At 47.0% G+C, this 14,642-nt stretch overlaps 2 protein-coding genes across 2 annotated transcripts; both read right to left on the bottom strand.

Annotated features, from left to right (window-relative positions):
* Window positions 1-389: 389 nt before the first annotated feature.
* LOC117837815 (uncharacterized) lies at window positions 390-2,761 on the bottom strand. The gene is made up of 2 exons (XM_034717593.2): window positions 1,013-2,761; window positions 390-846 (listed from the first exon to the last, which is right to left on the bottom strand). The coding sequence occupies exons 1-2, from the start codon at window positions 1,550-1,552 to the stop codon at window positions 709-711; spliced, it is 678 nt and encodes a 225-aa protein (XP_034573484.1). The 5' UTR covers window positions 1,553-2,761; the 3' UTR covers window positions 390-708.
* Window positions 2,762-2,900: 139 nt separating this feature from the next.
* LOC117837805 (probable serine/threonine-protein kinase SIS8) lies at window positions 2,901-12,682 on the bottom strand. The gene is made up of 13 exons (XM_034717582.2): window positions 11,789-12,682; window positions 10,528-10,962; window positions 9,927-10,030; window positions 8,398-9,743; window positions 8,196-8,236; window positions 7,502-7,570; window positions 7,020-7,120; window positions 6,437-6,515; window positions 6,242-6,340; window positions 6,094-6,162; window positions 3,944-3,993; window positions 3,681-3,857; window positions 2,901-3,558 (listed from the first exon to the last, which is right to left on the bottom strand). The coding sequence occupies exons 1-13, from the start codon at window positions 12,614-12,616 to the stop codon at window positions 3,444-3,446; spliced, it is 3,513 nt and encodes a 1,170-aa protein (XP_034573473.1). The 5' UTR covers window positions 12,617-12,682; the 3' UTR covers window positions 2,901-3,443.
* Window positions 12,683-14,642: the final 1,960 nt, after the last annotated feature.

The raw sequence follows: 14,642 nt of genomic DNA, 5'->3' as shown, positions 1-14,642 counted from the left end.
GAAAAAAAAATTGGCACGAGAAACGGCCAAACAAGTGTACGTGAGATACTACACGGAGAAGATGGCCCTGATGACATCGCATATACACCCAACAATGCTTTTCCAGCTGAAAAGACGAGCAGGGGCGTGAATTGCTTGTACGTTTTTGTACCTGGGAAGCCTTGCCCACACGCATACGCCATTTACCACGGGAAGCAGGGTCACAGCAGCTGTCCGCAGTACAAAGCTACTTGCTGGGTTCGTTTTTTTCTTCCTCTTTTACTGTTACAGATGACGCACGCATAGTCGCATACGCACCACAGCACGCGCGCACTGCACACATACACCCGCGAGTGCGTCTCCTGACTCCTATAACACGCAGTTATAATGTTGGATTTTGGTCTCAACAGTTGCTACGAGTAATGGATGAATGGTGCCATTTCCAGTTGACACCGTACCCTTTGCCATGAACCAAGTAAGTATAAATCAGATGAGTACTGATTTTATTCCAAAAGAATCCGAAAGCACACAAATTGGATGCATGCTTGAGAAGCAGAAAAACAAAAAAAGTTCAGGGGTGGCCACAACAGCAGAAAAGTTTGAGAAGCAAACGGAAATGACGGATGCCTGTTTGGGAAGCAGAACTGTTCCCCCCGCCTTATTTACCAGCAGTACATGCAGTCAAGGGATGATTAGATGATACACATCAGTCTGAGATTATCGCATGGCTTAATCATCGTAATCGTGGCGGCGACGGTTGTTCTTCTCGTAACGCTTCTTCTTGTCGTCGTCGTCGGAGTCATCGTCGTCGTACTTCTTGTAACGCGGCTTCCTCTTGTCGTCGTCATCGGAGTCGTCGTCGTCGCCCTGCAATGATGATGGCTCAGCAGATCAATAAACGCCGTTAGCAAGTCGGCCTCGCCCGAGCCCACCCACGTTTAGACTAACGTAAGGCCCATCAAGACGACCAACAAAACATGGTCTGTGACGGCCCCATACTCTGAGTTAAGGCCCAACAACGGCGTACACTCACGTTCTTCTTGCGGCCGTAGCTGGGCCTCTCGTCCCCGTCGTACGCCGCCGGCTTCGGCTTCCGGTACGCCTGGTGCTCGTCGTCGTCCCCGTACGCTGGCTTCGGCTTCCGGTAGGCCTGGTGCTCGCCGTCGTCCCCGTACACCGGCTTCGGCTTCCGGTACGCCTTCTGCTCGTCGTCGTCGTCGTCCTCGTGTCCCTTCCTCCCATATCCGTACCCAGAACCCACAGAGCCGTGGGTCTCCTCCTCATGAGGCTGAGGCCGCCTCGCGTACCCGCCGGCACCACCGCCGCCGTACCCAGCAGCGGACCCGTGGGACTCCTCGGCCCCGGGCCTTCGTCCACCGTGCTTCTGGGGGCGGTCGTACGAGGATGCGGAGGAGGTGGCGGTGGAGATCGGGTAGCAGGTCTCCTCGGAGGGCGGCAGCGGGCGGCCGAAGGTGAGGGCGATGTCGTAGCCGCCGCCGTAGGGGGTGGGGTCGTACTCGTCGAAGTCGGCCACCTCGTCCGCCCTCCCGCCACCCCAGAAGACGCCCGCCATAGCGCGCCCTGCTAATAATTCTGGCTGCTCGCCGCCGGCCGGTGGGTTCCGTAGCTCGCGTTCGCGCTCGGGTGATAGGTCTTGGCTTCCGAGACGGGGCCGATCGGGTTAACTAGCGCGGCGTGCGTCCGTTGGCATGTCGACGATGTGCGTGCGCCCGAGGTTTGCGGAGCTTTTCGTGGCCGGGAACTGGTCATGTCGAAGCGGGCGCGGAGGCGTCGCGCGCGCTGGCATTGCGACGTCGTGCGCTCGGGCTCCGCTCGTGGGATTTGCCAATTCTGGGACTGGAGGGGCCGTCGGGCCGAGGGGGCAGACCGACCACTGACACTGAGTCGTGTTCGGCCCCAAGCCCCGCTACTGGTCCATCAAGATCAACCGCAGGGAGAAGCGCCTCGCTCATCTCCACCGTACTCGCCAGCGCCGCCGTGAGTTCGACGAGGACTTCGCGTCGAGGCCCAAGACGAAGGACTTCGTGGCCGCTCTGCAGCGTTGGGGGCTCGATCCCATTCGAGCCCAGATAGCGGCATTGGCGTGCACACAATGGAGCAATCGGAGGAAGAGATCAATACCTTGGCGAGTAGAATGCGTGGCCGGAGATATACGAGGCGACGAGCAGCGCGGCCGCCATCTGGGGACGGGCGTCGCCTCGGCGAGCCATAAGCGCCATGGTGGCTCGCGAGGAATCCGGGCGCGGCGGCCTGGCCCGTGGATTCAAATGACGGCGAGCACGTGATGCACCGCGGTGCCAGCGGACGTCGCCGGTGGCAGCATGAGCTCGCCGCGGCTGTCATGTCGCCGGCCGGGGATATTTACGGATAGCCCTCAGAGTTTTACATATACACCCTTCGATTGGATCGAGATTAATAATAGCGATCCAAATATTTTCATATTAACCCCTACATTGTACAAATAGCCCCCTCATTTGGATCGCGATTATTAAATCGCGATCCAAATTATTTACAGATAGACCCTTGGTTTCGGTCGGCCCCTGGTCTCGCCGCCCCGACCGTCCGCCGTCGGCCGCGGCCGCCGCCGTTCCTGTGGGATTCGCGAAGACTGATCCCATGCGCCTTGTCCCTGACGACCGGCGGGCCGGCGGCCGATTTGACGGAGCTGCCATGAGAAGGTTCGATAGGCGGGCCGACGGCGAGACAGAGTAACCGTGATTTCTTCCGTGACTATGTGATCTGCCGTAGCGTCACGGCACGCTCGCTGCTTTCGAACCCAAGAGATGGCGACGGAATGCAAAACCGGGCGACAGCGACAGCAGATCATCAACTTGATGCGAGCAGAGGCTTCCAGCTGGTGAGCATTCAGTGAGAACGAAAAAAAAAACAGACATGGTATGTAACGAAGAGCCCCAGCGGCCAACCTCAACATGTTGAGCAAAGTGGTCACACATCAGCCACGAGGTGAGTCCAAACTCGCTGCACAAGCTGAGCAACCTTTTCTCTTTCTTTTTCCTTGGTTGACAGCACATTACTGTTGACATTTACACATAAATACCCACCATTTGGTGACGCACACAACGAAAGAAAAAGGAGAGATGGTATGAACAAAGGCCCCCCATTCCGCCTGCCACATCAGTTCCTGATTCAAGCGTTCCACTGTGCCAAAAACATTATTGTTCGGCACAATTTCTTGCTTTGATCATACCCCTTCGCCCCTTCGTCTTCTTTCACGGGTATACCAGCGTTGGTCTCAAATCCGGATCAATGGCAAGCGGGCTTGACGTCACATTGCCACTCTTAAAACTTACACCAGTAGTTGGATAGAGTAGCAAACAGACCAACATCACAGATTTTTCTCATCTTTGACCACAAGCTTGCTGTTACTGTACAGAAATAATCCTATAAGTTACGGACGTTGGCCAGTTGCTAATCTCCTCGTCTTACTGATCTGTTTGTTGAGCTGTCTGCCTTGGTGCTTGATTGCTGGTCAGGTTCTTCAACAATGGTTTTAATGTGGCCATGATATCTGCAAACGATGGCCGCAACTTTGGGTCCCTATGACGAATAACAAAGAGAATTTAGCTGACAAAAAATGCATACCAAGTAGGAGGATGGAATGCTTGTGGAATGACTCTGCAGTATTTTTTAAATGCACCAAGAAAGTTAAGAATACTAACGTATGCCAGCAATTCACTATTATCTCTGCTATGGCAGGATCAATGTTATCTGGAATATCAAGGCGACGATTCTGAAATCCAACTGCTCCGACAACTTGCATGGCGTTCATTCCTTCCCAAGGTTGCAATAGAGTACATAGCTCCCATAATATGACTCCATAGCTAAAAACATCGCATCTGCCAACACATAAAACAGTTTCAGCAGGCACAAAATAATTCAATATAAGGTCATATTTGAACCAAGTCTTTCCAGTAGAGCTTACTTTTCGTCTGATGGTTCATTACGAAGTACTTCTGGAGCCATCCACTCCGCCTGCACATCAGCACAATTGTTCAGTAGTGACTTAACGTAGCACTTGAACCAACTACAACTTTTAAAGTGGTATACGAACAGATAGCACAAGTTAACCTAAACACACTTAACAGTGCTCACCCAGGTTAATCTTATCAGCAGAGTTACAGTTGTCTCTAGAATCTAGACAGTTAGTAGTTTTGGACTTAACTGAAATCTCACATGCAGAAGGCAGAAGCTAAAGGTAGGAGAGGATTGCTCCTAGAGCATGAGAGTTTGCAGAGCCCTACGAAAGGGGGAACAGCCTTTTGACTTTATCTAAAAAAGGTAGTTGTTTATTATGCACAAGCAGTGCAAAAAACCGGCTTATAGAATGAACACAAGCCAAACCACCCAGGTCCTTAACATAGAAGGCATAAACTGGTATATTTACATGAAACATAGCATTCCACCCACTTTATTCTACAAATAGTAATTAATGAAATGAGTGTTGGATATGTGATGACTATAGCATCTTCACAAGAGAATTGAGGCTACCAGACAAGTCCATAGAGAACTTTACTATGAAGTGAAAAATAATGCAAGGTTTTACACCTTTCCATTCATAACTCTGCGAATATCATCACCAATCTTCCTTCCATATTAGGGTGGTCAAAATTGTACCTTCAGGGAACCCTATCTGTACGGGCAGTGGATGAGTATCAGCAGGACCAGGACCTCCTAGAGCAAGCGTCCTTGCAGCATGGGTTGCAGGATCAACATGTCTGGAAACTATCAGCTTTGGAGATCTACTCTACCAAGTTGAACTACCGAGCTTTCTATGTTTGATGCATCAGATTTGCACCATGGAAGCGTGTATTGAGATGTGATGCTCCTTTATGATGCAAATTCTTATGGCTCAGGATCCACAATAGATGTAGGATGGTGGATATTGATCAGGCGTGAGCTACCACACCCAGCGAGATGCCCAACATGTCATCAGGCCAATGACATCATCCAATGCCCAATGGTCTCTTGTTTGGTTGCCAGAGAGGTGTGGTTCATCCTGCTCTGAAGTCCAAATGATTGGCCTCCAGGGGTATCTCCACAGGCAGACCCAGCCATCTTCACCAGCTGGTACTGCCGTGCACTCAAATCAGTAGACAAACAATTCAGAGAAAAGGCTCAACTCCCTGGTAATCCTTGTCACATGGGACCATGAACACAATGATCCAGGCAGCGGCAGGGGCAGACCTCCCTTGATTCAAGGGCACTCAGCTGAATGACCAATTTTTTTGCTGGAAACCTGACTATGTATTGTATGCATTAGATATATGCATAAGTATGCAACATGTTGGCCCTCTGATTATCCAAAAACATGTTTTTGTTGGCTCAATTTATTGTATGTAGTTTGTTGCTATGAAAAATTCTCCTTTTTAGTAAATACTTATCTACGTTTAAAGTTTGAATGCGTAGCTGAGAAACCCTGGGTCCGCAGCTACAGTGGATGTTGAAGGCTCTAACTCATGGAGTCATGGTGTGTGTGCCTCTAACTCGTGGTGTGCAGCTGGGGCGCAGGAGCTAAGGAACCTGCTGTCTTGCTAGTAGCCCCCATCCCCTCTTGGTCATTCTATTTTCTTATTCAGTGGCATTTTTCTTATTTCTGTTTTTTTGTTACCAATTTGCATTGTAATCACAACTCCTTATTAATGTAATGACACGTAGCTCTCCTGCATGTTTGAGAAAAAAAAAATTATACCTTCAAATATTTCATTCCTTTTCCATATGCAAGGAGCACGATGGAGAAAGTTTATTAATACCTGATGCAATTAATGTTAATATTAACTAGACAAGACCCGGAGGCAGGTATTTGTACTTTTTTCAGAACAAACGGTGAAGATAATTTATAGTTTACACAGCTAGATAACTCAAAATTAGAATAAATATATTCATAACGATGTAAGTGCTTCTGTACTCTCAAAAAAAAATTGCACACACTCCAAGAAATTTGGTGGTAACTGGCAGCATAATTTACACCTGCTGTTAAACCACAAATGCTTTAGGATTATGCGATATACTTTTTGGGAGAGTGCAGGAGAACAAAAACTTGTAATAAAATAGCCAAAAATCATGCAGGCTTACTGTTCCAGCTGTTGATCTTGATGACAGGAAGGTTTTGTTCTTCATTCTTGACAAACCAAAATCGCAAACCTAATAGCAAAAAGTTATGAAGCAACCAGTGATATAGATTACACGTAATGTCAGTGTCATAAGGGAGCTTGTATGTTACCTTCACAACCCAATTCTTGTCCACCAGTAGATTTGGGGATTTCAGATCTCGATGAACTATAACTGGTGAGCAATTATGCAGATAATTCATACCACGAGCCTAGAGAATAGAAACAAAAGCTTAGAACTCAGTAATGCTTCTCCGCATTTATCGGCAACTAGCGATAGTGATATCCAAATTATTCATTAGTCATACCACATCAAGTGCCATTCTTAAGCGTTTCCTTTCATCCAACTGGTTGTTGGGTCGATGAATCAACCGGAATAAACTGCCTCTGCAACACCAAAAATGGTAGCACTAGTAACATTAATAAATGATACAGAATTTCAACGAGTACTGGAAACTGCAGCCACATGTTATGCACGAAGGGTCAATGGAGCTATTGAAATGGATATGCACGAATTAAGCTTACAAGAACATGTGCCTCCTATATACTACGCATGGTATGCATGTGTTAAATGATACTGTTATACCAGCATCCCAACTCCCAACAATACCTTTTCTTCTTTCTTAAACTTATGTACACTCGTGTCGTGAACTCAGTAACAGATCCCTCGCCACTGATTTAATGTACTGTTTTTAAAGACAATCATATACATAAATAAAAAGTTCCTATCTCTACACATCAGTAGTTATTCGTAAACTTACTGCAACATGGAAGATGTTAGAGAGAAGCTTATGCCAGTAACACATTGTATTCTGAATCATAAAGTAAAATCACTGGTGATCCTGTTTGCTACATGCTACGAAGTAAACAATATAAATAAATAAAGCCCACCTTGGAAGAAATTCGGTGACAATGGAAAGATTAGGCACACGAGTGATAGCACCCATGAAGAGAACAACATTAGGATGCCGTAACCTCTTCATTATTCGCACCTAGGCATGAAACAATGCATTATCAGGTGGTGCAAGAGCAGCTGAGAAAGAAACTCGACTGGGCCCAAACCCATATGTAAAAAAGTAAAGTTTTCAAATAACAAAACGATGGCATATTCTCCAAAACTGTGAGACATAGACAGCTGTAATTTGCAATTTAATTAAGAAACTATTGTCAAAATGAAGCATTATCTATCAACTGTCACACCCTAACAAAACATTAATGTAATTTATAAGTATTGAAGAGAAATACACAGAATGCATATAGACATGTGTGCCTCAGAAAATACAAAAGCATAAATAAAAATAACATCGCCAAAATTTGGAGTTCAGTCTATTTATGCCAATGGAATGACATCCAGATTCCAGAGACAAGTATACCTCAGTTCTAAACTCCTCAAGAGCATCACCTGAAAGATCTTGTTGCAGAAACTTCTTGACTGCAACTTCCTGTAGGTAAAAACAAATTATTATCCTGTAAAAGGTAGCGGTAAACAAAGAAAAAGAAGCAAAATACAGTGACAGTGCCAATGAAAAATAACATAGCTAGAAGTTTAACAGAAGACTGAATGCAAAAATGGATGGATCTTCAAATTAAACAAAACTACTGATGCTAGTCATGTTTTTGAAACCTGTTTCTCCAAATGATGCTAAGGCCTGTCACTGAAGATATCTGAAGTCACCTAAAGTTCTAGGACAAAACTAAAACAACTGACCAAAAAAGTTTGTGCAGTTTAAGTGTACAAGTAAAATGTTCTCTTCTGTCAGAAGATTAGCCCTTTCACAATATAATAGGAGAAATTACACAAATGGCAATAAAGTTTCACATTGCCTTTTATTAACTGGATTGTCTCATTGCTAAAGATCTGTAAAATAGACAGGTACAGAGCCATTACATTTCAGTGTTGGCACATATTATGTTACTATATTATCTAAATTAATATTTCTTCACATCCTTAGTTCAGTGCTTCAGTATACTAAAAAGGGTTGACTTTGCTTCGCTATTTTTCCATTGCTCATTTGGACATTGCTGATTCAGATGATAAACAAGGAACTTGTTGACTGGAGGACATACCGTTCCATGCCATTCTCCTCTATAAACTTCTCCAAATGATCCTGGAACACAATAGGGTTGGACTGAATTAAAAATAAAAACATGATGTCTTATTTTTCAAAAGAGGATCAAAGAAAATCATTTCCCAGTCACTGAAATAGTATTATGATTAAGAGAACCATCAATTTCATAAAAAAATTATTAAGTAATAAATCAACTGTACCGAGGCCAATTCGTTCACCAATAACAATTTCTTCCCATTGGATTTCAAACTCCGCAACGTCCTCCAAAGCAAGATCAGATTTCGCACTCTCTGTCCCACTTGATTTATCTGAGGTTCGTTCAGCTTCCTGAGGAATTTCTTGATCCAGAGCATTATCTTGGGGATGATCAGCTTCAAGGTTGTCTTTATCCCAAAAATCATCTCCACCTTTCTCAACCGATTCATTTCCTTTAGAGGGACTTGATAAGTTAAGCAGCTGATTACCAGGCTCCAAGTGTTCATATTGCTTGCTCACAGCAGCAGTTGTGGCAACAACTGCGGCTGCAGTGACAGTAGCTGCTGCAGCAACAGGCACGTCAAAGTTCACGTCACTGTTAGATTTAGCTGCAGCAACAACCATGGAGGATGCAACCACTGCAGCAGTTGCAACAGCAGCTGCTGTAACAGGCAATTGCTTTGTAAGTGGTGCCGGAGCTTCCTGAGGAGGTGCAGAAGGTTCATATTGAGAGACAAAGGGAGACGCAATATCTCTGATATCATGGGGATGGTAGACGCCCAGGCCCTCAACAGGCTTAAGTGATTCCAGAGGTACTCGGTGAGGAACAACTTTTGGTTGGAGTTCATGTCCAGGATGATGAGGCAATGAAGGAGCATGGCCACTATCTGTGTATGTCCTTGACTCGAACTCATTCATCGTTCTTTTCATTTCATCCTTGCTTTGAAACAGCGCGGTGTCATATACAATGAGGTCCTTAGGCTCTTCCATGGAATCCTCTGAAAACAAGTCAGGTGGTGCCACAACTCCATTTTCACGTAAAACCTCATGGATCTTCTGAACTAATTGTGGATTTTCCTTGGCAGCATTAATCATGTATTCTGAAATGTCCTTCACCTTCATTCTCCGGAAAGCTGGAGTGCTGCCCATATCTGACGTAGATGGTGAAGATGATGAAGAATCGACAGGTGCAATTGATTTCTCTTTGTTTTTTGCAACCATAATGTAGTCTGTGTTTGTAGATTCATTAATGATAGGCTTATTTCCACTAGTGCATGTGCTAACTGATAGTTTCTCGAATGAACTTGATAGCATACTTTGTTGGTTGCTTGTCTGATTAGTTGTAGGTCCATCTGTATCAGAAGCACCAACATTGCTTGAAGTGGATCTTCTGTCTAGTAACTCATACTCAAAAGAACCATAGGCTGAACTCGATGCTCCACTAAAAGATGATCCCAGCAGGTTGGTAGTGTCATCTTTCTTCAAGTGATGATTATCAGAGGTGAAATTTTCAGCACCTTCTGAAGGAATAAGTGTACCAGGATCAGCCACAAGATCAACAATGAACTCCCTGCAAAATGTGGCATAGTATAGATGGTTATAAAGCTAAATGCATATTTAGTGCAAATTTCATTTCTCATTGCCAACACTTGAATGGCACAAGAAGTCCGCACATAACAGTATAACACAGTTATCCTATGTTGTTCCATCCTACAAAATCCCATTGATGGTGTACATGTAAAGGGTGCAATACCTTCCATCTTTAAATTTGACAATATTCAATGCTCCATCATCTGATCCAGTGTACTGCCTTCCTTTCAGCAACCGACAAGGTACATCAAGGCCATCAGCCAAAACCTTCATGCAAGCATGATGAGATTTAAGTTAGCACACCGAAGCATTTTTTCAGTTAAATAAATGTTGCTAACAATTGTTTTCCATGTCACGTGTTCAGTGTGTTTATCGAACAGCAAAAAACTGGAGCTATCCATTTTGGTATGGTAATAGGACACAAGAACAGCATGCTTCTAAAGAGCTACTCCCTCCGTTTCATATTGTATATTGTTTTGGGTTTTCTAGATCCACGGATATAATTATGCATCTAGACATACATTATATATAGGTGCATAGCAAAAAATATGCACCTATAAAAGCCAAAACGACCTACAATTTGGGACGGAGGGAGTACTGTTCAATTTGAAGTTGAGAAGAATATATAACACATTATAGAAGATATTTCTCAATGTTCATTTTTACTAGCAAATCCTTTTTGTAATAAAGTTCAGAACGGATGCAAGAATTACAGTATCAGAGGTTAGCTATATCAGTTTAAACATGCTTATAAAGTTACTGACCTTAAATAGCAGGGCACGATGGCGAGCTAAACCAATTTTTAGTTGACCAAGTGGCACTACTACGCTTCCAATGCTACTTCTCAAGGAGTTAAGCATATTCTGGTATTTTACTGACATGCTCTCAGGATCAAAAATTCCACCCATGTGTCTAGCAACTAGACTAGCAAGTCTCTTCACCAAAGCATTGCTCACAGATTCTGATGTTCTTGATTGAAGGTCAAGAGCCATGATTAAGGCCTCCTGCTGAAGTTTCATAAGCACAGGGTCTTCACCTCTGTGGACCAACACAGCTTCCCAGTTGACTTTATGTGAAAATGGCTGGGCTCGTAGCTCAGAAAAAGAGGGCATAGTAACTGATGCCGGCCCATTCCCAACGTAAAAGAGATCATAAAATCCATCTGATATTTTGTCATCATAGGTAAGAGCGTTGAAATTCTGCCAATCATGAAGAAATATATTATAGACATGGTAGATACATTGTGAGACAAAATAAGTTGGGAACCATAAGTCGGTTACTCGGTTCACAGAACCACCCAGACTATCAGACGTCACTATAATCTAGATAAAGATCAATAAGTGTAGGTAGGTATAACAGATGTCATTCATGTCAATGCCATGTAGAGAGGTGGAGAAAGATGGGAAAACATCACACACCATTAGGGTTGGGTGACCTTTCACATGTATATATAGCCGGAGACGGCTTGAGTTACAGAGTCATGTACAGCAAGTATACATCTCTTATGCCAAGCCAACACAACAACTTTTACCGACCTAACAAAATAATGGTGTACTAACAAATTGACAGAAATTTCCACCAAGAATAACGATTTTGCTCCAAATAAACAATCCTTGCTGTCACCAATCCAGTAAAGGGTATACTGGATTACTAGTACAAACTCAACAAGCGACACAAGCAATGAGAATGACCCTGTGGTGTTTAAGCATATGTTGAAATTTATAGAGTGGAAGTGTACTATGAAAAATGGACGCCTATGATGCAGTGAGAACTCCAAGAAATGGAGATGATAGTCTAAGCTCGCGAGACAATAGTGTTCTGTTCTTACTAAACTAAATTACACGCTAGAACACTGTAATGCAGGCAGTTGGTAGTACAACCAAGCAAACAGCATGGAAAAGATGTTTAATCTTAAGCAGTCACACGTCATGCAACTACTCCACGATCACAATTCACAGTTGCAATTGGAATACTGCTACTAGAAGATGAAATCGAACATGCAGGGTACTGAATTGGGAAGCTGACCCAGTATCTGGCCGCGATGACCTCCGCGGGGGATGTCTGCGGCGGGCAGAAGCCCAGGCTGAGCTGCTTGGCGACCTCAATCTCCATCTCCTCCGGATTGTCCCGCGCGCTCATCTCCAGCACCAGCTGAATCTGGTACGCCTCCAGGTCGTCCTCCTCCTTCTCCCTCTCCCGCTTCCTCTCCGCCGCCTCCGACGACTCTCTTATCACCCTCTCCTCCACCTCGTCCTCCTGCTGCGACCGCCTCCGCTCCCTCCCCATCTCCTCCTCCTGCGACCGCCTCCGCTCCCTCAACACCTCTTCCTCCTGCAACCGCCTCCGCTCCATCTCTTCCTGCTGCGATCGCCTCCTCTCAGTCGCCGCGGACTGCCTCGCGCTCCTCTCCTCTGCCCCAACCCCGACCGACGACGCCGACGCCGACGTCGGCACCTCTGCTTCCACCGGAATCGGGGGCGGGGGTCGGGTAGGCACCGAGTCGAGCCAACTGGATACCGCCGAGGGCTGCTGCCTCTGGTCGTGGTGCGGTTGATGATGATGTACCCCACCACCAGCGCTACCGCCTTTGCGGGAGGGCGGAGGGGGAGGCGATGAACCTCCGTCGCTGGAGCCCTCGCCGATGTGTAGCTTCCTGAGGAAGTTCTTCATGCCGCCGCCAACGCCGCCGCCGGGGCCGAGGTCGCCGTCGCAGCTATCTCCTCGCCCGCTGTTACTGGCGCTGCTGGTGGGTGGGTGGATCCGACATGGCCACTGACGCTGAGGCGGAAGGGCTCTGATTAGCTTTTTGGCACTGGCAGCGATTGACTCGTCCCCGAGTGGCCGAAACGGCATTAGTTTAGTCGTTATCGCTAATCGCAAGCGACTAGTAGCCTACTCCTACCAGCTCTGCTCGCGTCTCCTCCGTCCCCGCGATGACCCGACTCGATGAGGATTAGGCGAAGAGAATTCGAAGGTTTTACCCAAAAGAGAATGAATAGGGGGTCTGCGGTTAATTACCAAATGAAGTGCAAAGCTGGTCAATCCCGTTTGCTACAGTGTGCCCAATTAATTAGGAAAGGCGTGCGCATGTCTCGTAGACCACGGGATAGGCATGGACCAGGGGTTTCCGTTGGCCACGGGCTCGCAGATATCTGGCCAGGCTTCGGTCTTTAACTATGACAAGTGGGGACAACAAATATAATGGCCCGCATGTCATGGAAGCCAGAATTCGTAACGTAGGTGCGATAACGGTTTCGCTCCGCGCTAACAGAAAGCGATCAGTTTAGCAGAAAGAAAGCGCGCTTGCGGACACACACCACCGCCTCGAGCTCGCGTGGACGCGGATCACGGTCACCCAGGCAAGCTCGCCGGCCCTCGTCAGCTTACATCCCCTGACATGTGGGGCCCGGACCACTGCCCAAGTGGTGGCGGCGGCCGTCGGACGAGCAACGTCGGTAGAGCACCACTCTCGTGGGTCCCGCAGACCATTGAGGCTCGAACACTACCGCGTGGACCCCGCCTGGCAACTTTATCCCACTCCCACTGACAAGCTGATCTGGCGGGCCACTTGCCGCGTGCACTGCTAGTAGTAGTGGACAGCGTGCATTTATCATCTCCCATCCCACACGGCCACACCGCAGCAACCCACAAGTCCCGCCCCCGGTTATGTGGAGCGACTGCCATGTGGGACCTTGAACTCTTGCTCCGCTTCGGGCCCCACTTCCCATGTGAAAGCATATCCTTCGCACCTTGCGGCGCGCCGAGTAGGGCGGCAGATAGCGTAGTTGGCGGGGGCCACATGGTTGCCCGTTCGACTTGCGGCTGGCCGGCTGGGCCACCGTATGTTGGACTGTCTCCTCTGCTGATGGATGGTGGTGGGTTTGATTTGTCTTTTTGATACGCTGAATGGGCTTTCATGGTTATCTAGGCCTTTTTCAAATTTCAGCCTCGTACATGTGTTAGTTAGGTTGGGCCACAAAGCGCTAATGGGCCGATACTAGCCCGCTGTCTGTATTTTGTACTGAGCTTTGTAGGGATCAGAAGATATTTCTGCCCCCAAGAGGACAAGAGGAAGTACAATTCAAGTGTTCAGGATTACACGTTCATGATCTCAGGACCTATTCGCCTACTAGTCTGATTCTTCCATTCCTGATGTCTGAATTTATCTTACTCCTGATTTGTTGAGCGTTCCTTTCGAGTGCTGCTGCTGCAGCTGAGATGAGGTGAAAAGACCGTACTGTACACAAAAGGAAAACATGCAAAGGTTCACCGCACACGCTAGCGTCGTGTCCCATACGTAAGTACGTTGCTGCCAGCCTGATTGTCAGTGCCGGAGTCTGGAAAACCAGCAGGCCCAGCGCCCAAACGTGCACAGCTCTGGGCCGTTGGCTTCCAACTGCTTGCAATCCGTTGGCTCTCGTCTCGGCCGCGCCAGGCCGCCAGCCCACTAGCACCGAGAGTTTTCGTACAAGACATGCCGTTCCAAACAACTGCTTTGTGCTGCTACCAGTATCATGCTATTCTGGTTCCTCTGCATTCTGGCATGTGTTTCAGGCTTTCAGCAACGAGCTGCAACAGCCAAACAGCTGTTAAGGCGGTGCCGTTCCTTTTCCTTCTAGAAGGTCATGGCGATTTGGCAAGCCTCCCAGCGACCCGCACCGGTTTCCCAATTATAAATGTGCATGCAGTGCCGGTTCTTCTCGACACCGCCCCGCAACTCGGGGACGAGGACGTACTACCTTCCGAAGAGCACCACGAATCGGGAATCCCCAAATGACCCTGGTCTACTCCCGCCGAGGAATGTTGGCATGAATTCTGCAATCCTGTCTACTACTCCACGTAATTATGGGGATGTTTGGTTCCTCCTCCAAATTTTAGC

This window comes from Setaria viridis, chromosome 1 (genome assembly GCF_005286985.2).
Source record: "Setaria viridis chromosome 1, Setaria_viridis_v4.0, whole genome shotgun sequence".
Taxonomy (NCBI): domain Eukaryota; kingdom Viridiplantae; phylum Streptophyta; class Magnoliopsida; order Poales; family Poaceae; genus Setaria; species Setaria viridis.
The sequence above is the reverse complement of the archived record's forward strand: the minus strand, read 5'-3'. Positions and strand labels throughout refer to the sequence as shown.

What these genes read in the sequence shown, in the direction of transcription:
- LOC117837815 (XM_034717593.2), bottom strand. Translation starts at nt 1,552, where the DNA reads ATGGCGGGCGTCTTCTGGGGTGGCGGGAGGGCGGACGAGGTGGCCGAC. An exon ending in GCTACGGCCGCAAGAAGAAC is followed by an intron (nt 847 to 1,012) that starts GTGAGTGTACGC and finishes TCATCATTGCAG; the next exon opens with GGCGACGACGACGACTCCGA.
- LOC117837805 (XM_034717582.2), bottom strand. Translation starts at nt 12,616, where the DNA reads ATGCCGTTTCGGCCACTCGGGGACGAGTCAATCGCTGCCAGTGCCAAA. An exon ending in TTGAGGAGTTTAGAACTGAG is followed by an intron (nt 7,121 to 7,501) that starts GTATACTTGTCT and finishes TTTCATGCCTAG; the next exon opens with GTGCGAATAATGAAGAGGTT. An exon ending in GTCACCGAATTTCTTCCAAG is followed by an intron (nt 6,516 to 7,019) that starts GTGGGCTTTATT and finishes TTGGTGTTGCAG; the next exon opens with AGGCAGTTTATTCCGGTTGA.